The 21,892-nt window shown below is 33.8% G+C and overlaps 2 protein-coding genes, 1 non-coding gene and 1 pseudogene across 3 annotated transcripts in view; 1 reads left to right on the top strand and 3 right to left on the bottom strand.

Moving 5' to 3' along the window:
- LOC145283501 (putative pre-mRNA-splicing factor ATP-dependent RNA helicase PRP1) overlaps positions 1 to 6,830 on the top strand; it is a 50,173-nt gene extending 43,343 nt beyond the window's left edge. The window contains exons 12-13 of the mRNA XM_080132326.1: positions 4,495 to 4,664; positions 6,274 to 6,830. Coding sequence (XP_079988452.1) covers positions 4,495 to 4,664; positions 6,274 to 6,400 — 297 coding nt within the window. The 3' untranslated portion in view covers positions 6,401 to 6,830. The remainder of the gene's footprint in view (positions 1 to 4,494; positions 4,665 to 6,273) is intronic.
- Positions 2,989 to 3,061, bottom strand: Trnar-acg (transfer RNA arginine (anticodon ACG)). The gene has a single exon. It is a non-coding gene; the product is annotated as a tRNA-Arg (tRNA).
- A 6,961-nt stretch (positions 6,831 to 13,791) lies between the features above and the next one.
- Positions 13,792 to 13,910, bottom strand: LOC145284122 (5S ribosomal RNA; annotated as a pseudogene).
- A 3,112-nt stretch (positions 13,911 to 17,022) lies between these two features.
- Positions 17,023 to 21,892, bottom strand: part of LOC145283500 (salivary peroxidase/catechol oxidase-like) — a 94,248-nt gene continuing 89,378 nt past the window's right edge. Inside the window, exon 14 of the mRNA XM_080132325.1 lies at positions 17,023 to 21,708. Coding sequence (XP_079988451.1) covers positions 21,441 to 21,708 — 268 coding nt within the window. The 3' untranslated portion in view covers positions 17,023 to 21,440. The remainder of the gene's footprint in view (positions 21,709 to 21,892) is intronic.

The following is a 21,892-nucleotide window of genomic DNA, read 5'->3' as shown; positions in this document are numbered from 1 at the left end:
TAATAACATGTAATAGTTTACTAAAGATGATCATCCCATAAGAAAACTGAAATAACTAATAGGAAATTAATTAAAATTAATGGTTAAAAGAATGTACAAATTAGATCTTTTGCAGATAAATGCAATTCAACAACAACCCATATATAACAAAGTTGTATTTTGTATTTAAATAAATAGAAAAAGGGGGTTTATGTGAATATCGATACACAAAACCCCAAATTTATAGGAGTATAGATTTACAAAACTAAGAGGTTGTTTGTTTCAGTATGGTTAATCATGTTATCTGGTTTTTAACCAGATATAGATAGTAGATAAAAAGTTGGGTGGGTGGGTGGGGGGAACCAAGAAAAAAGCCAAAGGAAATTAAAGAGGGTAAAAAGGGAATTAACTCTGTTAAAATAGAATGTTCAAAGTTAAATGAATACAGAATGGTTTGGTGATTAATATTTACAAAGCATATTAGTTCTACTGCTAAGGTAAGTACTTGCTTTCAATTAACTGGAAACAAATAACTGGAAGAAATATAAAATAACGATGCTACAAAAGTATTTCTTACAGAATGTCTTCCTGGTGTATAAAGATGGTAGTAGACAAGATGAAAACTCCAACTTTATATGACTATTTAAAACTAAAATATTGAGCAGGACTAAATATTAAAAAAACAGTGTATAGTGAAAGTTAAATACTTGTAACAACATTGACATTTGAACTAACAAAAGATTTTTTCAAAAGCTATCAATCACTAATATAGGGAAAAAATGAACATCATACAGGATATATTGATTCTTATTTAGAATTCAACTTAATTTAAAAAAGATGCAGAAAAATCTGAAAATCAAAAAAATAGATTCTTTGTTATAATAACAAAAATCGAAATATTGAATTTCATGTAAAAACCAATTGTATCAACTTCAAATTTTATGTCACAGTAATGAACATATCCAAAAATTATGAAAAATAAAGTAAAAAAATTAATTAGTAATGTAAATAATTTTTGAAGACTGAAAATTGAGTTTTGCAAAAAAAGGGAAAAAGGAGCCAGAGAGTTTGAATTGTAACAAAAAGGAGGTAAATATTTTCTGAAAACTGATTATCTTTGGCCAATTTAGCAAAACTTAATTTTCACTAATTGTCTTTGAAAACTGTTTTCATTAATAATTAATTTTCTACCTTATTGTTTTTGTAATTTTTGGATATTTTCATTATTGTGACAGGATAACTAAGTAGATAACATTTGTTTTATTTGAAATTTAATATTTCAAATTTTATAACAGCAAAAAAAAAATGTTAAGAATCAAAGGGAGATAACTCAATAATTAATACTAGATTTGTTATAATACTGACGAATTCACATTAACTGCTTAAAAAGGATTTTCTTTATAAAAATAAAACTACTTGATCAATTTACTTGATTGTTGGAATATGAAATTTCTGTTCTGTTTTCACACACACACACACACATATATATATATATATATATATATATATGAATGAAGATTAAATTTCTTTTCTGAAGTTGAACTTTAAATAAGAATCAATATATTTATACTTTTACCTCAGCTATCAAATACCTACATTTGTTGTGCTATTAAAAGTTTAATTAAATGCATATGGCGAATGAAAATGTTTATCAGGCATATATGCGAAATGTGTTAATCTATAGCAGGGAAGCCTGATCAGGGAGTATTGATGATGTGTTGCATGGCTAGGAATGATGAGAATGATTTGATGGATGTGTAATGTGACTTTTAAAGACTGGTTTAGATCTGATCATCTTAGAGAAAAATTAAATCTGGACAGTATAGGGAGATTTGTACAAAACAGGAAACTTCATTAATCTGGTTGCATGTAAAGAATGTGTAAGTTGATGAAGAACAGATGATGTATAACGATGGATTTATTTTTTCCTGTTTTAAAATTATCATTTTTAAATTGTTCTGCTTATGCATCTCTTCATATATTTACATGCGTTTTATACATGCCAACATAATACAAGCGTCATTTCAAAAGTAAGGACTCTTCTTTTTAACTTAAAAACAAAACAAAAAAAACATTGAAGAGTTACAGACAGGAGTACCGTTTAAAACGAGTTAACTTTTGTGCCACAGAATTTATTTTTCTACATAGTCATCAGTATTCTCAATGCACTTTTGATGCCTCTGTTGTAATAGTCTGGAGCGAGCTTTGTCACTCGTATCTTTTGCCACACTGAAATCGATGAACCCATTTCCTTTGTTGACATCAACTGCATCAATTTAGTAAATGTTCAACAGGTGCTGGTAGATGTTGATCAGTTCGATTTTTTTTTTTTTTTGTGCTTATTAAGATAGTTGACAGATCGACTTTTAAAAAAATTGTTTTAAGCAAAAACAATATACTTAACTGTCCTGTTGAAAATAGTAATATATCTATAAATTAGGAGAATTCATAGAGTGGAAAATTATAACTAATGGGCCGACCTGAATTATATTTTATATGGACCTTATAAGTTGTAACGAACTAATTCTAATGTATCTACTCAGTTGGCAATTAAGAATTAATAGCTATCATAGGGCTTAATATTTAATGCAAAAGTGAGCTCAAAATGTAAGCATACTCAACTATTAATTTTTCATAAAGCACTCCTTTTAAGGGCCTGTGTTTGTGTTTATTATAGTTTAAATGCCTATTGGACACGATCCTCGAGTGTATCTGGTATCTCTATCCGAGAGTTTCTTGAGACATTCTAACATGTGAATACTTTGCTTACAAGTACACCTGGCCAATTATTTAATACTAGTGGCTGCACCATGTTGCCATACACAACGCGGAGTCAAACACAAAATCGAGTACACTCAACATCATCTTACCATCAATGCTTACCTTGTGAACTCAGAGTATGGGAAATTCTTATATGCACAATACAAAATCACTGAGCAAACAAAAATACCCTAACTAAGGGTAAGGCTTATGAGTAAACATTGGATAAAATGATGGTTAAAATTATTACGAACTTGCCAGGATTCGAACCTGGAATCTTCTGATCCGTAGTCAGACGCGTTATCTATTGCACCACAAGTCCTATCCATATGCTGAAAGATGTTACTGCGACTGTATACAGACAGTGCTAAATTCTGTTGACATGGGCAGGTAACTTTTTCGACAATTGCACGAAACTGCCCAAAAACCCTTATTTCAGGCTTTTTGTGTTACTCGGCATTCGTTACGAAGCATATATAGATAAGGAGAATCTAGGGACTCGCACCTTTCAGAGGAAAAAAAAAAGAATTTTTCAATTCTATGCATCTGTTCATAAGTTTTATTGGTATATATACACCCACACATAAATAAATAAACATTTAGAATTTTATTGATAGTATAGATTAGAAGTAATTTTTATGGAAAATTGGGTGAACAGGGGACATAATTCTGAACAAATATTTTAGATTACTTGTTCATTTGTTGTCCATAGCGACAGACTTTTTACTAAAAGCATAATATCAGTTGATGAATTTTTGTAATTTTTGCATATATTATTATTTTGGACATGACAATTTAAGTATGAATATTGTTTTTGCTTAATACAACATTGGCCTTTTGGTCAAGATCAAAGTGTAGTATCTGTTCTTCAGATGCTGCACTTCCATTTCTTGTTCTCTTTCGGTGGAGAAGAAATCCTTCACGACTGAGACAATTTTTATTTTTGTACCTTTTCTCCACGTTAAAAAACGACCCTGGTGTCTAACTCTGTCCCGTGGGGAGGCATAGTAAATAGGTACAACATTTAAGAAAGCGATCCATTGACTCTGTCTTAACAAGAATCAATTTTTTTCTGCATTGAGGAATTCAGTGATGTATCTCTGCTTCTGACATGCATCTGACACAAGTTGCTTTCTTAGTTTATCACAAGCCAGCCTACATTTTAGTGTGCAATAATAATAGCCAAATATTGAATGGTTAAACAAACAGAACCATGTTTCTACCATAGATTTCTTGGGGGCCATTAACTTGATTTAATTTTTTTTTTTTTAATTTATACTTAAACATTTTATATTTAAAAAAATTTTATTTTTGCCTCCATTGCATGCTTAAGTCTTTGTTATTGTAGCAAAAGTAAAAAATTTAAATATTAAATTTCAAGTGAAACCAATGGTATCTATTGAATTGTCATGTTGCGGTAATGAACATATCCAAGAATTACAAAAAGCCGATAAGGTGGAAAATGGATTAATAATGAAAACAGTTTTTGAAGACAATCAGCAAAAATGCAGTTCTGCTAAATTGGCCAAAGATTTTCAGTTTTCAAAAAATATTTACCTCTCTTTTGTTAATATTCAAACTTTCCAGTTTCTTTTTTCATAAATTTTGGATATGTTCATTACCGTGACATGACAATTCAATAGATACCATTGGTTTCACTTGAAATTCAATATTTCATTTTTTCAATTTCACTACGATGATGAAGAACCTGTTTAAGTATATAATATACGTATGTGCTCATTTCCTGCCTTTTAGATTGCCCATCTAGAACGAACTGGCCACTACTTGACCGTCAAAGATAACCAAGTTGTCCAGCTGCATCCTTCCACCTGTCTCGAGCACAAGCCAGAATGGGTCCTTTACAACGAGTTTGTACTCACAACCAAAAATTACATCCGTACAGTTATAGAAATTAAACCGGAATGGTAATTATATTTTTCATTTTTTTAATTTTGGTGAACTTAAACGTAAGAATATAATAAGAACTTAAATTTTGTATAGAATTTGAGTTTGTAAATTGAATCTGATTTTCTTTGTAATTACAATTGTAATTTTTATGCAAACTTGTTAATCTTCAGTGTCGCCACATTTTAATGGACCCAACGTATATGCAAAGACAAAAGTAACAAAGAAAATTCGCTTTTTAAAATTCCCTTTTTCTTTTTTTTCTTTTTTTTTCTTTTTTTTATTATTTAAAAAAACATTGGCTTTTTAAAAAAATCTCTTGATTCACCATGTAGTTAACAAAACTCTGCCGTGTTGAACACATACTTTCTCTCCTCCTGCATCGATAGCCTAGTAGGGGATACCCTCTCCTCGTCCACATTATCTTTTCTCTACTCTCAAAACGGGACCCTTTCAGTAGCGTCTTCAATTTTGAAAACAACCGAGCCATGTCTGGAGAGTAGGGAGGTTGGCAAACGACTGGAATTTCATGTTTGGCAAAGAAATTTTGGATCAAATGGAATGAATGTGCGGGGATGTTGTCGTCATGCAGTTAAAAAATCTCTTGGTTTACCATGTAGTTAACAAAACTTTGCCATGTCGAACACATGCTTTTTCTTCTCCTGCGTCAACATGTCTGCTCTACTTCAGTCGCTACCACAGGAATTTTTAAATCTGCTTTTCTGTCTGCTGTTATGTCTGCACATGGTTGTCCAGCCATTTTTTTTTTTTCAAAATACAAGTTGCATCTTGGTTCAAATGTTCCTCTCTCACTCATACATGCTTCCCCAAAAACGCTTTCGCCACCTACATGCCACACATCTCCTGTTCATTTCATGCTGACATCTGCTTGCCAATCGCTCACCACGTGGTACCCTTTTTGCCTCTTTACTTTTTTACTCGTCTTTTAATCTGATTTCACCTTGTGCACCAGCTTGGTCATTTGCTACATATGCATCAATGACTCTTACATTTAAATGTAATATTAGCTTTTATTTAAGGTTTTCAAATTCTTTAATCTTTTGAATCCCTAAATTCCATATTTATTGTCTCCTACACGAGGACAAAGTTAGATACAAGATAAGTTTATAATGTGGAAAAAATTTAGTTACCCAAAAAGTTGTACTTTGGACTGGGATAAAAAAAAAATTGCCTCAGTCTGGAAGAATTTCATTTTTACTTATCGCGGAAAGATGAAGTGTAATACTAGTCAAAATATGACAATTTCTCTGATTGAGTTATCTACTCTTGCTGATGACAACTTAAATTTATCCTTGCATCATGGAAACGTTCAAAATTTATTTTTTTCACTTCAATATTTTTTTTCACTTCAATATTTTTTTTCACTTCAATATTTTTTTCACTTCAATATTTTTTTTCACTTCAGTATTTTTTTTCACTTCAGTATTTTTTTTCACTTCAATATTTTTTTTCACTTTGTTACATTTTTTACTTTAGCTTTACTTTTTATTTCAGCTTTATTTTATTTTTTTAACTCCTAAGAGATAATCTTTTTGCATTAAGAGAATCAAAAATCAAACTTTATAATGAAAAATATGATTAACTTATCAATTTCTCTTGCTTTTTCAGGCTGATCAAAATTGCACCACAATATTATGACATGGTGAACTTTCCAGAGTGCGAAGCAAAGCGACAACTAGAACGCATTATTGCTCGATTCTCCAGCAAGCAACAGTCTGAAGGTTTTCAAAAATAAAAATTAAAAAAAAATAAGTATCTCATCCCCTCTCCCATAATGGCAGTTGCAGAAATTTTGACCAATTCTGCCAACCCTTTGAAATCTACAAGGAGGAGAGAAGTTGCTGTGGTAGCAGTCGACTGCCCAATTACTGCTTCCCTCTTCTTGACATGTGAGGAGACATTTTGAACCCTTAAAACATTTTGCATTACCAATTCCTTCTCTCATCAATTGCTGCAATTCCATTGTCAGAATATATGGATGGTGAGAAAGGAGGTTAGAACGGAATGAGGGATAGAAGAAGGTGAAAAGAAATGCATTGGCATAAAAAAGGAGAGGGAGCTTTTACTAACCAAGACGAAGATCAAACATTGACTGAATGTCAAATTCTTCTACACTAACCTTTTCAATTTTAGATTCACCATTAAAACATTTATAATTGAACAAACTTGTTTTTAATTTTTTTTTATATTTCAAATATTTATCCATATTATTTTATTTATTTTTAAATTCTAGGATTTGAATTCTTCACTTTTTAGCAGAATTTGGCTTTTTTTTTCATCTAGAAAAATCTGATTACTGCCAATTCGCTATCTTTCAATTTATATCTTTTTCTGTTTTTTGGTCTTCCAACAAAAAGAGGGTGGCCCTGTAAATTCACCCTTGTCCGTTAGTCTGTCCACACTTTTCTCAATAACTACACCTTGGAATTTTTTGAAATTTTGCACAAACATTAAACACGATATGAGTAAAAAAGTAACAGAACTGAGTTTCTGGGAAAATTCCTATTGTGTCCCTAAGGGTGCCTTTCGGGTTAAAATAACTAAAATTGACACTTTTGTGCTTATTAAAAAAATTATGCCTTGGATTTGTATAACACTTTCTGAAAAGTTGTAACTAGCTGATTTCTATATAATTTTTTTTTCAATACTTTGTGTTAACTTGTAGGTGTGCCCCAGGGGCTCTTTTAGGGCTAATAAAAACCCTCCATTTTTCGGACTATTTTACCATAGTTGTCCAAAATTTTATGAGTATGTCTATTTAGCAGTTTTACATGGTGCTGAACTCAAATTTTAATATGTTAAGACCTTGGGGACTTTTGGGGTTAAATGGGGGGTGGTGATAGACTTAGTCATTTCTTTTTTTGCATCGTGCAGAACTCAAATTGACATATGTTAAGGCCTAAAACTGCACTGTTTGTTCATTTTCACCGGGATTTGATGTCCCCTGGGAACTTTTGTGGGGGAAGGGGGGGGGAATGCTGAACTTAGTCATTTTCTTTTTTTTATGCCTCATTCACTGTGCACTCATGGGGGACCATTCATGCTTCACTTGTTCTCTCTTCATTTTGGTGTCTTCCTTTTCCTTATGACAGTTAAAAAAAATTTGCATTGTCCTCTCTCTGCACATACACACACACAGTGGTGGGAGTGCTCCTCTGGTTGGAAAAGTGATCTTGATTTCTGGAAACTGAAAATGTTGAATTTACTTTTAGATTGACTTCAAACGATTTATTATTGGGGTAACAATTTACAAATTTTGTCTAATCTAAGAATTACTTCCTGTTCCCTTCCCCTACATGTGGACAAGGTGTCTTTTTTTTTTTTTTCTTTTTTAAATGTCATCTAAGAAAATTAAAATTAAGTTGAGTCATTTAGGAATTTTTTATTTTATTTTATTGACGTCTCTACATACACCCACACAAGGAGCAGGTGCGGTTGCCTCTCTGGTTGAGAAAGCCATCGTGATTTCAGCAGTTTTTTGCCAATGCCTACTTGCATGCCTGCTTATTTTCTCCATTTGTTTTGAATTGTTTTTCACAGTCATGTTTACAACAGCTATGTTCGTACTTCCATGTTACAAGTGATGCTGGCCTTCCCCTGGCTTGATTTTTCTTAGGATGTTGAGCACCATTCATGATGATGATTTTTGTTGACATTCAATAGCACATCAGGTGATAGTTTCATTGAGAATCATTTTGTGCTGTGTTGACATTTTATAGAATAGACGAAAGACGAAAAAAAATCTCTTGAAGTCTGATGATACATATTGGTTTAATATTAACTAAAAAAGTATGATGGTAATTCGTAGGTAAAAGGTCTTGAAAGTATGGTGGATGAAACAGTTTCGTAGCCCAATTCATTCAACTTCTGTAGGGTCCGTTTAGCAATGTATGGTCAAGCTTTGTCATGGAGAATTGGGCCTTTTCTGTTCTGCTTGGTGTTGTAGAAGTTTCTAATGCATTTCATCCATTTGTTGACAGTACTTCTACGCTGTAATGGTTTTGCTTGCATTAAAAAAACTAATAGATGAGACTGGTTGCAGACTACCAAACAGCATGAGTTTCTTTTGGTGCAACTCTGGCTTTGGGAAGTGTCGTGGAGCTTTGTCAGCATCTAACCACTGAGCTGAATGTCACCAGTTGTAAAGAACCCACTTTTCATGGCAGGTCACATGTTTCTTGTTGCGTAAAAGAAGGGAATATGGTTGTTCAGTTCTGTGAGTCCCCCATTTATCAAGTTTCTTTGTCTTGCTTATCTACAACTTTCTACTGGAGATAAAGTTTCTCATTACCTAATGAGCTTTCTTTAGCTATAATGATAACTAGGGCTGTGACAACAGCATATTCTTTTCATTGTTTTGACTCTTGAGTATATATCCGTTAATATCTTATGTTTTTATACATACTGATTTTTTATTTATTTTTTAATTACATTTTCATCCTAATGTAGGGGGCTATTATCAGGGACCTAAGTTCCAGGGGTACTATGTAGGGAGTTTAGCAGCAAGATGTCTGTTCACATTACACTTGAACTTCTGCATGTCAGTACAGTTGGGGAAGCAGGAAACTGGAAGAGAATTCCAAAGTCCTGCAATTCTGGGGAAGAAGCTGTTAGAGTAAAAAGTTTTCTTTCATCTAGGGATTTCTACTGTGTAGGGGTGGGACTTTGCTGTTTGTCGGGTTTATTTTCGTCGAGGGGGTACAAATAATTATAGTTTGTCAGAGCATCCACCATTAAAATACTTGTAAAACAGGTAAAGAGATGCAACATTTCGTCGGGACAGGGGCTGAAATTTAGATGACCGTTCAGAACCTATTAAGTTGACGACTCTCTTTTGAACCCTGTCCAGGAGTGAGACTAGTAGCAGATGCACCAGTCCAAATGTGACAGCAGTACTCCATACATGGGCGAATGGTCGCTTTGTAGAGGTACAGGATACTTTCAGGCGTAAGTAACTTTCTAGCACGATAGAGAGAGCCCACCTTCTTTGCAGCAGCCTTAGCAATGATCTCCGTGTATCTATTCCAACTCATGTTTCCTGTGAACGTTAAGCCAAGGAGCTTGAATGAAGTGCTCTCAGGTAAATTATCTCTTGCCATAGCTATTGGTGGTTGGTAAGATTTCATGTAATTATTAAAGGAAACTAGCTTTGTCTTGGCAGCGTTGAACGTTACCATCCATTTATGACCCCATTCCACTACAGACTGAAGGTCTTCCTCTAGGGTTTCGGCCATTACCTTAGATATGTGCTTATTAGTTTTCCCCACGTGCCTGCTATAGAACTTGAGGTCGTCGGCAAATATACCCGTCTCAGAGACAATTTTATCAGGTAAGTCATTTATGAATATCAGAAATAATAAAGGTCCAAGAATCGATCCCTGAGGCACACCCGCATTTATATCAAATTTTTTGGACGTACGCTTATCGAGGACAACCTGGATTCTTCTCTCATTTAAGGATGTAATTATGCTAAGCATTCATCCAGTAATGCCATAGGATTTTATTTTCATCAGAAGACCATCGTGCCATACTCTGTCAAAAGCCTTAGATATATCAGGGGTTACTGCCTCCCCTCCCCTGCCTTATCCTGTACTTTGTATAAACGTTCAGTTAGAATATCTGCAGTAGAATGGGCTTGCCTAAATCCATATTTGTGGTTTGACAGAAGTTTAGCAGCAGGTGGTGGACTAGATCTTGATTAATTAAGCACTCAAATATTTTGGCGAAAAGAGGGATGATAATTTAATGGGTCGGTTCTTTTGCCAGAGTTTTTGTAAACTGGTACCACAGAAACAGTTTTCCATAGGCACTGCCAAAAATGGCTGAAAAATTAAGTTGTTTTTTAAAACGAAATTACATTTATTAAAATCCATTGTTTCTGAGTAACTTTTTTTTTCCAGAAAGATAAAACCCTGAATTTTATCATATAGAAAGCAGAATAATGTAAAACTTTTTCTATTTTTAATTAAATTTTAAATGTTAAATTTTCCCCAAAAGTTAACAATTGGCGTTTTTTGTTTTGCACAAAAAACGTATATAAATAGTTTAAAAAAAAAAAAAAAAGAAAGGTTTTTGAAAGAATTAATTTGTTTATTTCTTGTCTAAGATTTAGGGTGATTTTCTATGAGAATATGCAAAAATATTATAATATAAGTACCTGGATTTCAAATAATTCCACTTATTCATATAGGCAACCAGTTACTTCGAGTCGATTTGATTACTGTTTACATTTGTGCTTGATAAAAAGCAAACTATGGAAGACCAAAAAGCCAAAAAGAAAACTTATTTTTCAGTGACGAAAATTTCAATGTATTATTAACGCTGAAGCTGGCCAGTACCAGATGGGTGACCATTTGTATGAGTTTGGTTTTTAATGTGTATGTGTGTGGGGGCCAGGCTCTCCAAAATGGAGAGGGGGCAATTTAAAGCAGAATAAAAAAAATTATTTCAGCGCGTTTGGTCCACCGTAGTCGAAAGGCGGCAAACGTTTCCAAACTTGATCGGAAAAATAATGATATTTTTAACACAAAGGGCACTATTTATCTAATTTTTTTTTGTATTGATTCTTCGAAGCATGCCCTGTTTAATAATGGTCATGCATTATTCGGCTCGATAAAAAGAAATTGTTAATTTATTTATCAAAGATTTTAAAATGGCTTTTTTCGTATAAATATTAAAAATTTTTTACTTAAATTAACTTAAATTAATTATTTTACTTAACATATTCACCGAATTTCACACTTAAAAACTCAAAAGCGGGATAATTAAACACAATCAAAGTTTTGATATTCATTTGATATTCAGACATCAAAATAAGGTATTCAAACAAGTTTTTTTTATTTTTTATTTTTTTATCTATAATCCCGTCCCTTACAACAATATAATGTTTTGTTCAGTTTCAGATGATTATTTTAAGCATATTTGGAACCCCCTCAAAACAAGGGGGGGGGGTTGTAAGCAAAATATATATATATATATATATATATATATTGTTTATGAAAAATAAGTGCACTGTTATAAAGTTCATTCTTCTCTTAATAATCGCTGAAAATTTCGTATTGATTGGATAATTACCTGATTTTTGGTAGATTTTTAAAAAGACGGTCCGTCAAAAAGTACTCACCTGCCCCCCCCCCCCAGGAGCGACCTCAACGGAGCATTTTTTTAATAGCACAGCTGGGATGCGGTCAGGTCCACATGCTTTTGAGGTGTCTAGGTTTTTTATAATATGAAAAGAATATTCTATTGTCATAGCCCTAATGATAACACAAATAATTGGTTTATACGTCGGCGTTACTTTCTGTGAGGTATAACTTAAATAGAGTTATTTCCCTTGGACTGAAGTGAGTTATCGCCCTTGGGGGAAAAAGAAGCTTGACCATTAGTTTGAGAGGTAACAAAATGTCTCTGGTATTCACAGATTTTATTAGGTTGAGAATAAAGTTTTTGTGGAATTTTTAATTTTGATTTCAAATGATGTATTTCCAAATAAGTTTTCGTTATTATAACTTTACTATATATATTATTCTAAGGAGCGTTTTTCGTGCTATCTAATTGTTTAAATGACAATTATTTTAAAACAATTATGTCTTCTTTTCAGAACGTTCACTACAAGATGGAAAAAAAAAAGAAGGAAATTCACATAATTTTCTCGTTTTAATTCAAGCTAGGTTGAAAAGTTGCTGAAACATCTCACAATATCAACGAAGCATTTGGCCGAGGAGCCACTACTGAATGCACAACACAATGGTGGTTTAAGAAATTTTGTGGCAGCGACAAGTCTTGAAGATGATGAGTATAGTGGTCGACCATTGGATGTTGACAACGATCAATTAAGAACCTTAATCGAAGTCAATCCATGCACAACTGTTTGAGAACTTGATTTTGAATTAGACGTAACATACATGATTTCCAACCACTTGAGAGATTGGAAAGAAAAATCTTGATAAATGGGTGCCTCAAGAATTGAGTGACAAAGAAACACTGTTATTAAGTGCCATTTTCCCTTCTTTTATGCAACAAGAATGATCCGTTTCTTGACTGATTGTGATTTGCGATGACCAGTAGGTTCTTTGATAACCAGCGATGCTCAGCTCAGCGGTTAGACACTGAAGAAGCTCCACGGCACTTCCCGAAGCCAGAGTTGCACCAAAAGAAACTCATGCTGACTGTTCGGTGATCTGTGACCGGTTTCATTCATTAGTTTTTTTAATGCAGGTGAAACCATTATGGCAGTGAAGTACTGTCAACAAATGGATGAAATGTATCAGAAACTTCAACAACAACACCCAGCATTAGTTAATAGAAAAGGTCCAATTCTCCATAATAATGCCTGACCCCATATTGCTAAACCGAACCTGCAGAAGTTGAATGAATTGAGCTACAAAACTGTCTCGTTCGTCATACTCTGCAAACGTCTCACATACTGACTACCACTTTTCAAGCATCTCTACAACTTCATAAGAAATAAAAAAAAAAATCCCTTTAGTGGCTTCATTACGACCAGAACGCAAGATTTTTACATTATTGGCATAAATACACTTTAAAAAGTGGTAATTGGTAGGTAAAAGGTCTGGAATGTATGGTGGATGAAACAGTTTCGTAGCCCAATTCATTCAACTTCTGTAGGGTCTGTTTACAAATGTATGGTCAAGCTTTGTCGTGGAGAATTAGGCCTTTTCTGTTCTGCTGGGTGTGTCGAAGTTTCATCCCTTTGTTGACAGTACTTCTTCGCGGTAATAGTTTCACTTGCATTCAATAAATTTTTGTTTGAGCTGCGATATGTTAATCTGAATTTAAAAGTTAAAAATTGCAATAACTTTCTTGTCAACCAGATACATCTATAAAGAAAAAGTAAATTTTTTATGTCGAAATTCTATCAAAACAGGAGTCACATCTGTTTTCTTTGAGTTTTTATTTACTATTAGAATTATGTAAACTGATAGACACAATGCCTCTATTCAGTCTCGAGAGACAATAGGTACCCCCTGTAATGGTAGCTATGCGTGTAATTGTGATGCAAGGATTGTGCAATTTCCAACATCTCTCCTGAATCGGCACTGCTTGAGTCCAGTGGCAAGCAGAAGCCCAAGACTGACTGGAAACAATGCAGAAATAAGCAGGGAGTGCATACAGCACCTGGAATTCCCAAATGGTCACCCATTTTAGTACTGACCAGGCTCAATGTTGCTTAACTTTGGTGATCTACCAGGAACCAATGTGTCAACATGAATTATGCTGTATAAACAGACAGAACATAATTTAAAAATAAGGTAAAAATTAAAATTAAGCGACCAAAAAAATGATTTGTTTATAAGTTTAAATGGGAGGGAATTTCACTATATTTGCCTACATTTTTTTTTTCTCTAGGTGTCATTACCTATCAAGGTCCAAATGCCACTTGGGAATAAGTGTTAAATGAGTGTCAAGTGGATCATGAAACACTGATTAGCAATGATGATTGGGCAAAATTTGATTGTGACAATGTTATTGGATTGAAAAAAAAAAGAGTTGATGTGAAACTTTGGTTTTCTCAATAGCAACTCATGGAGCAGAATTTTGGATCTGGAAGAAAGTCGACAATAGAAAAATTGCTGCTTTTGAATTGTGATGCTACCGTAGACTTCTTCATGTAAGCTGGGTGGACAAACATACAAACAAATGGGTTCTGAAGAAAATTGAACCATGCCGAAGATTGCTGGACAACATCAATGATAGGAAATTGCAATTTTTGGAATGTGACCAGAACAGGCAGCCTTGCAGAAGATCTGCTCTTTGGTACAGATGATGTAATAACAGATACTGTGAAAGAGGGGAGGTGTCTTCTCCCTCTTGGGACAGCAGTGAGAGATAATTTGATATAATGAGAAAGGGGGATCTCCCCCTCCTGAGGTAACAAAAAGCGAGTTTGGAAAGGACTAGACAATGCCAAATTGCCTTGCTGAATTCTTGACACAATATAATCATTCTGCACTTTGTAGCCAAGCGACTCTGTTTTGCCTTCTAACAAACTCGATGTCTTTTTTAAACACATCCTGACATTAAGGGTTGAAAATGCAAAACTAAAAATTAGCCAGTGAAAAACACTGGAACCAGAAAGTGCATTTAGAAGATCTTTTTTTCTTTTTCTACACAAAATGCAACATTGTAATTTTTATGCAGAATAATTATTTTTTATACTAAAAAGAACAAGTGTTGAATTATTTATTTTTGTAGCTTAAAAGTGATCTCTGCTTCTCAGTGCTACAACTTTGATGATCAATGCTGGATGATTGTCCTCATCGCTGCGAAGATGATGAGGTGAGTGATAATTTGATGAAACAGGACCTTTGACATCTGTGATCTTCATCAGAGTGGCAACCTTTTTGGGAGCAAGTATCAAGTGACCACCTGGAACGGCAAAAGTTGTGGCTGTCTCCAGAAGGAAAAGGGGTACAGATTATTTAAGATGCTTCTGTTCAGTCTTGAAAGACAAAGGATACCCTCTGTAGGAGCAGCTGCGCATGTAATTGTGAGGCAAGGGTTGCGCAAACTCCAACCACACCTCTCCTCACCATCAGATATAGTTTTAGGTCATATGCCGTAAAACAAAAACAATCAACCAACCAACCAACCAACCACAACTCTCCTGAATTGGCAATGTTTGAGTCCAGTGGCAAGGAGAAGTCCAGAACTACTGGGAACAATGCCGAGATAAGCGGAGAGCACATACAGCACCTGGAAATCTCAAATGGTCACCCATTTAGTACTGACCAGGTTCAACTTTGCTTAACTTCAGTGATCCAATGGAAACCATTGTCAATGTGATTATGCTGTGCGTAGATTATTTAAGAAGACTTGTATATTGGGGGAGTATATATTATGTACGTGTGTCTAAACTCATGCATCATCTCACGAATTTGTGTATACAGAGTGGATATATGTTTATATATACATGTCACAGTCGTCTATATGATGTGTGTATTTATGCGTGTTCGTCTGTCTAGAATTGATGCATGTATAACCTGTGTGACAGTGTTGATATATTAACAGAAACATTTTAACAACGGACATGTAACATTTCCAACAGAAACGGACAAATAACAGTTCTCTGGTGTTGTAACATCGAGCCAACTGGAGAAACGTATCTGATCAGACTTTGATCTTATTCGATGGATCCTTGGAAAAGCTGCAAAGTTAATGCAGCAAGTTCTCAATGAATCAACAAATCTCAGATTGTCTTTTCAGCAACTTTATTTACTGATGTTTCCCCATTGGAAAGCTGCCACTGGTCCTAGACTAACCCATTCTGATCTCCTCTACTGGGGACCATCACCATCCGTGGACCGTCATTCTTCCTCTCTCGACTCTGACTGCATCTGCTCTCTCTCTCAGTCCTGATTCAAGCTCTACCCTGTCCACGTCACTTTAAGAGACCTCTACACTACACAATCACACTAGAGGTCATCCTATTTTTAATTTATTGTTTGTGTTCTAACATTCTTTTCTATTAAAACATTTTAACATAAATGATTACAAATAAAATTATTTATTTCTCTATGATAATATTCTATTTTTTACAAATATTTTAATGATCATAATTGCTAACTAGCATACCTTCGGCATTACCCTGCTAATATCTAACAGGACGTCTCAACATGAATTTTTTTACATTGGACTTGAAAACAGTGGTGGTAGCTAGATGTTTTTTTCTGCAATAATCAGATCAAATATCTGTGAACCTCCTTGCCAAATTATTATTTCGGAAAATTAGTATCTGAGCAATTGTAGAAACAGTTTGTCGGCAAATCATAATGATGCAGCAATCTTGAAGAAATACAAGATATCATATGGCCAGTCTGTCATATAATAGGTGTTCTAGTTCTGGTCCAGAATTCCCCTTATATTAAAAACCAAAAATAAAGAAAAATCTGTTTAAATCTTTGATAATCCATGGCGAAATGCAAATATTATATTCCAAATATCATGTAAAGTGATTAAGTTGTGTCGTTTTTTTTTTGTTTTTTTTTGAAAATTAAATTTTATGGCTGAGCAAGGAGTGACCGTCTTGCTCAACATTTTAAAAAACAAAGTCAAAAACGAAGGGAGATAACTCAACAATAATTCAAACTTGCAAGATTCATGTTGAATTATCATTAATCGCTTAAAAATGTAGTCTCATTTTTATAAGGAAAATCATTTTTAAGTGATTGATGGGAATTAAGCATAAATCTCGCAACTTTGAATTATTGTTGAGTTATCTCTCTCTGTTTTGTGACTGCTTTTGAAATGTCAGACAAGACGGTCACTCCTTGCTTAGCCATAAAAATTTTATTTTCTTAAAAGAAAAAAACACAACGATCAATTTATGATATTTGGAATAAGATGTTTGAGCTTCGTCACAGATACTCACATTATACACATTTTTCTTTTAAAATAAAAAAATAAAATAAAAACAACTTGATCAATTAATGTGATATTTGTAATATATTTTTGTTTTGTTATAAGTAGGGTTATGACAATAGAATATTCTTATCATTGTTTTGACTCTCGAGTATATATCCGATACAGTTAGATACAATTAATCAACTGAGAACCACATCACTCTATATAAAAGCATATAAGACGCCAACGGATATACACTTGAGGATCAAAACAATGAAAAGAATATGCTGTTGTCCTAGCCCCAGTTATAAGTACGTACGTCATACAGATTTTTTATTTTTTAGTATAGAGTGAATTCTGGACAAGATATGTTTTCTTTTTTTTTTTTATTATTTAAATATTTTCTTAAAAAAAAAAAATGAAAATACGATATATCCCATCGTTGTGCTTGTATATAAAGTGTGAATTCAATAAATTAATCGCAACTTTCATTTATTGAAAATGTTAAATTCTTTCATATCGAAGTTTTATGATAAGAAATACATTGTTTCTATGTTTTTTTTTAATTTTTTTTTTTTAGATGAGGATTTGATAATTTGTATTTTTTTTTATCAAAGCCCAAAGGCCACTCGAAGATAAGAGTTAATGAAAGCCAGGTGTTAGTTTAGTAATCGTTAATCGTGTAAATTGGGTAGAATTTGATTATGGGGACGGCTTAACAAGAACTTGTTTACATTGGAATTGAAGGCTACCATGTTGTATTCAAGCAGGCCAGAGGAACCGTGTTCCACAGGCGGTCAGTACTGAGTTCATGGAATCTGTGTTTAGATTTAGGCACAGTTAAAGAGTGAGATAAATCGTATATAGTGGTTGTAACTAGTTGAGTGTTTTTTGTGAAAGTTTGGTAAGGGAGGACCAGAGATTGGAGTTCAGTCGAGCACTTGCCATGAAAATAACGATAGAGCAGTTAGACTCGCAATGTCTTTTCTTTGGAGAAAGAGGTTGCAGGGAAAAGAAAAGGGCATTGCCTACTAGGTTTCAAAGCCGATTTTGAACTCTATCAAAGCAGGATAAGGCATGCCAAACAGTTCCTGCCCTGATGTAGCAACGGTACTCCATTAGATTAGTAGAAGTATTATATAATATATTCTCGTCTTGGATGTTATTTTTATAATGTAATCTTTGACCTTCAGATGCATCTTGTTGAAGGCATAATTTTTATGTCAAACTTGCGTACAGTTCAAAATTCCATATAGGTTCTTTGACAAAACTCATCTGAAGAAGGTTGACAGTTACATTTACTTTGTAAAAAATGACCTCCAAAATAAGAATAGTAAACTAAATAATCCAAATTGTGTGCGCGAATATATATTTAATTATAAAGACATGTATAGGCTTTGTTATATTGTAAAATCATTCTATCACTCCAGAAAGTATGAGGTGCCTTCAATAAGTTTCCAGACTTCTTTTTACAAGCATTTAAAATTGTCGTAGACTCTTGAAAATTCATTATCTTATTGCTATAATCCTATGAGATGTCTAACTAATTATGATTTCAAGTTCAAATGAACAGCTACAGCAGGAATTGGAATACCCCCTACTAAAGCCTGATTGTCACAGCTGGTGAATTTCCAAAAAAGCAATCTGGACGTGAGGACACTCTAAAAGTACGATATGCAGTAAAATTCTGTTTTAAACTTGGAAAAAATGCCACAGAAACGCTTGGAATGCTTCAAACTGCTTTTGGACCATCTTGCAATAATCAAGCATTAGTTTTTGAGTGGCATATAAAAGATTAAAAAAAGGCAGGTAGTCTGTGAGGGATGATGAGGTGTGGGAGGAGTAAGGAAGTCAGAACACCAGAGTTGATTGGCCAAATAAAGAATTTCATTGATAAGGAACGTCGTGTGTCTATAGAGACAATAAGTGCACAGCTTGATGTCAGTGTGGGAACTGTACACACAATTATTTGTGAGGAACTGAAGATGCAGAAGATTTGTGCAAAGTTTGTCCAAAAGGTGCTCCATCCTTGTCACAGACTATTTGACCAGCATGGGCATCAAGACAGTTCCTCACCCTCTCTATAGTTTTAACATTGCTCTCTGTGACTTTTGGTTGCTCCCTAAGCTCAAGGAAAAACCTTAGAGGCTGTCGTTATGAGAAAATTGAGGAGATGAAAGAGGCTGTGATGAGGGTCATTGACATGCTCACACAAGAGGCCTTCCAGAAGTGGTTGGTATGGTACAACAAGAGCATTGTTGCTGGAGGAGATTACTTTGAAAAGGACTAGAGTTTCATGTGTGTATTATCAATAAAAATGCTTATATGAAAAAGTCTGGAAACTTATTCAAGGTATTTCGCATTTAACTCCTGGCACAATCCTCTACCTGTACAAGAATCAAATACGTCCTAAGATGAAGTATTGTTGCCATTTTTAGGGTGGAGCTCCTAAGTGTACCCTTTCTTGCTTTAACAGAATACAAAACCGTCTTTGAAATTTGGTGGGCGATGACCTATTCGTCTTTCTCAGAGAACAGACATTTAGAGTCTATCTCTACACATTGTTACTTCTATGGTAGATGCTCGACTGAGCTTCAATCTATAAACACCCTCTTCTGTAAAACTTTTGCAACAAATATTTGTCTAGCTACAACAGCAGTCAAAAATTTCTCTAACAATCTATCTGTAAATAGAATTCCATGAACAGAGTTTCTCTTTTAGAATTGTTCGTTTGTGGAACACAATATCGTGGGGGTTAATTTCCAGCTAACTATAATATGGTCGTTTTTAAGTCTAATGTAAATAAGTTCTTGTTGAGCCGTCTTCTTAAATAATCAAGTCCTACCTAAGTTCCACCATTACTGATCATGCAGTTTCACAATTTAATACCTAACACTTATTAACATTTATGCTAGACTGGCTTCTGAGCCAGTGTTGACCTCCAAGTAAAAAAAAATTTGGTTTGTTTTACAATCCATAGAGAGGAAAAAACTAATCCAAAATCCAAATATATAAAAAATAAATGTTACCAAAGGCAAGATAAGTTACTCTTCTACATAGCTAGATAGATTTGTAGTGTTTTACTTAATGTAAAACATTTATTTAGCTTGAAAAACAATTAATGTCAACCCGTATATGAGCACAAAGAAAAATGGTCGTAATGTATTTTTTACATGGCCATTTTGTTTTGTAGTTATGTAACAGTTGACATTGCTGATTTTTTTTAACCGAATAAACATTTTATATTAAGTGAAAACGTTAAAATTTTACCCAGCTAGGTATAAGAGTAACTTATTTGGCTTTGGTAACATTTATCTTATTTTTGGACACTTTTTTTTTCTTTTGTGGATTGAAAAACAAACCCTAAATTAAATTAAAAAAAAAATTATTGATAATCAAGATTTCATCAGGCAAAAAAAGTCTACGTTTTTCTTTAGGTTTCCATATTAGAAAGTGAAAAAGAAAAGCAACTTGGATGAAGAACTAAAATGCTGTCTGAATGCATAAGCACTACATATAGATATACTAACTGGGTGCGTTCAGCCTTGCCACATTATAAAATATGCTTAAATATATTTTAATTCATGTGGATTTCGTATTCATTATTACAGAGCCAATTCTCTATCGAATATTATATTGTACCTAATATATAGTACTGATTTCAAAAGATTAAGAAAAAATGATTTGGGGCCCATCAGCTAGAATCGAATCCAAAACATTTAGTGCTCCAATCGCTTTCCCTACCGGTTGAGCTATTGACGGATAGATAAAAAAGATGTAAAATTAAATCATTTCAAACTATGAATGAATTTGAGCATGCACAAAAGCAATAGAAATATTTTAGCAAGTTGAAATGAACGTTTTGTATTATAACTTGTGACATACTTTTGTATATGCGTTATTCATCCAAACAAAGATTTTACTCATTATAAACAATCCTGCCTGTATAATTACTATTTCCTGTTAATTTCAGTGTTATGTGACCAGTAGTTTAAGAGTTTATTGGTTAAATATTTACACACACACACACACACACACACACATATACCTCTATTGTTTTATTTATATAGATTACACAAGCGGTGGGGGGTGGGGTACCTGGCTTTGCCTGGTCGTAAAATACGCTTAAATATGATATTTTAATTTGTCCAGATTTCATATATATTAGTGCATATGAACTGATTCAAACTAAGATGAATGTACAAAATATATAACGATTTTTTCAATTTTAACACATTTTTTGACACCTTAGAAACTATTTTAACCTAAAACTACTAAAGACCATAAAAGAATGGCCATAAAAAATTCAATCATTTGAGGCCCAAACGCCGTTCTGTGACTTTTAGTTTCGAAAGAGATAGTTTGAAAATAGGGAGACAGACAGACAGACATAGTAAGTTTTATAAATTAGATTAACACCGTGCCCACACCCAAAATGTATGTCTGTTGAATCGGATTGGCCTTCTGCAACGTCGGCCGGAGCATTGCCGAAATTTTACACTTGACCTTTCACATCCACAGCCGATTGGTGGAAGTACACCACGGCAACGACGACGTGATACTTGCTGGCCGCCAATACATCTGCTCCATGGTGTCCATGTTCCCCAAGTATTCTGTTGGCAACTTCCCCATGCACTTAGATCCATACTTGGAAGAGAATCACAGGAGACAAGGCGATTCCTATAATAAAATGAAAACATGTTTGAACTGAACATAAGTTTAAAAAAATGAAATCATTCTTTCTCATAATGATATGCATCGTCTATATTTCTAACGTATAACTCAATAAGTACTGGACCTAACCATTAAAACCACATTTTATTTTATTCATCAACGTTATTTTGTTACATATCAAGAACCCTAC

This window comes from Euprymna scolopes, chromosome 8, assembly GCF_053919585.1.
Source record: "Euprymna scolopes isolate OS-2025 chromosome 8, ASM5391958v1, whole genome shotgun sequence".
Classification (NCBI taxonomy): domain Eukaryota; kingdom Metazoa; phylum Mollusca; class Cephalopoda; order Sepiida; family Sepiolidae; genus Euprymna; species Euprymna scolopes.
The sequence above is the reverse complement of the archived record's forward strand: the minus strand, read 5'-3'. Positions and strand labels throughout refer to the sequence as shown.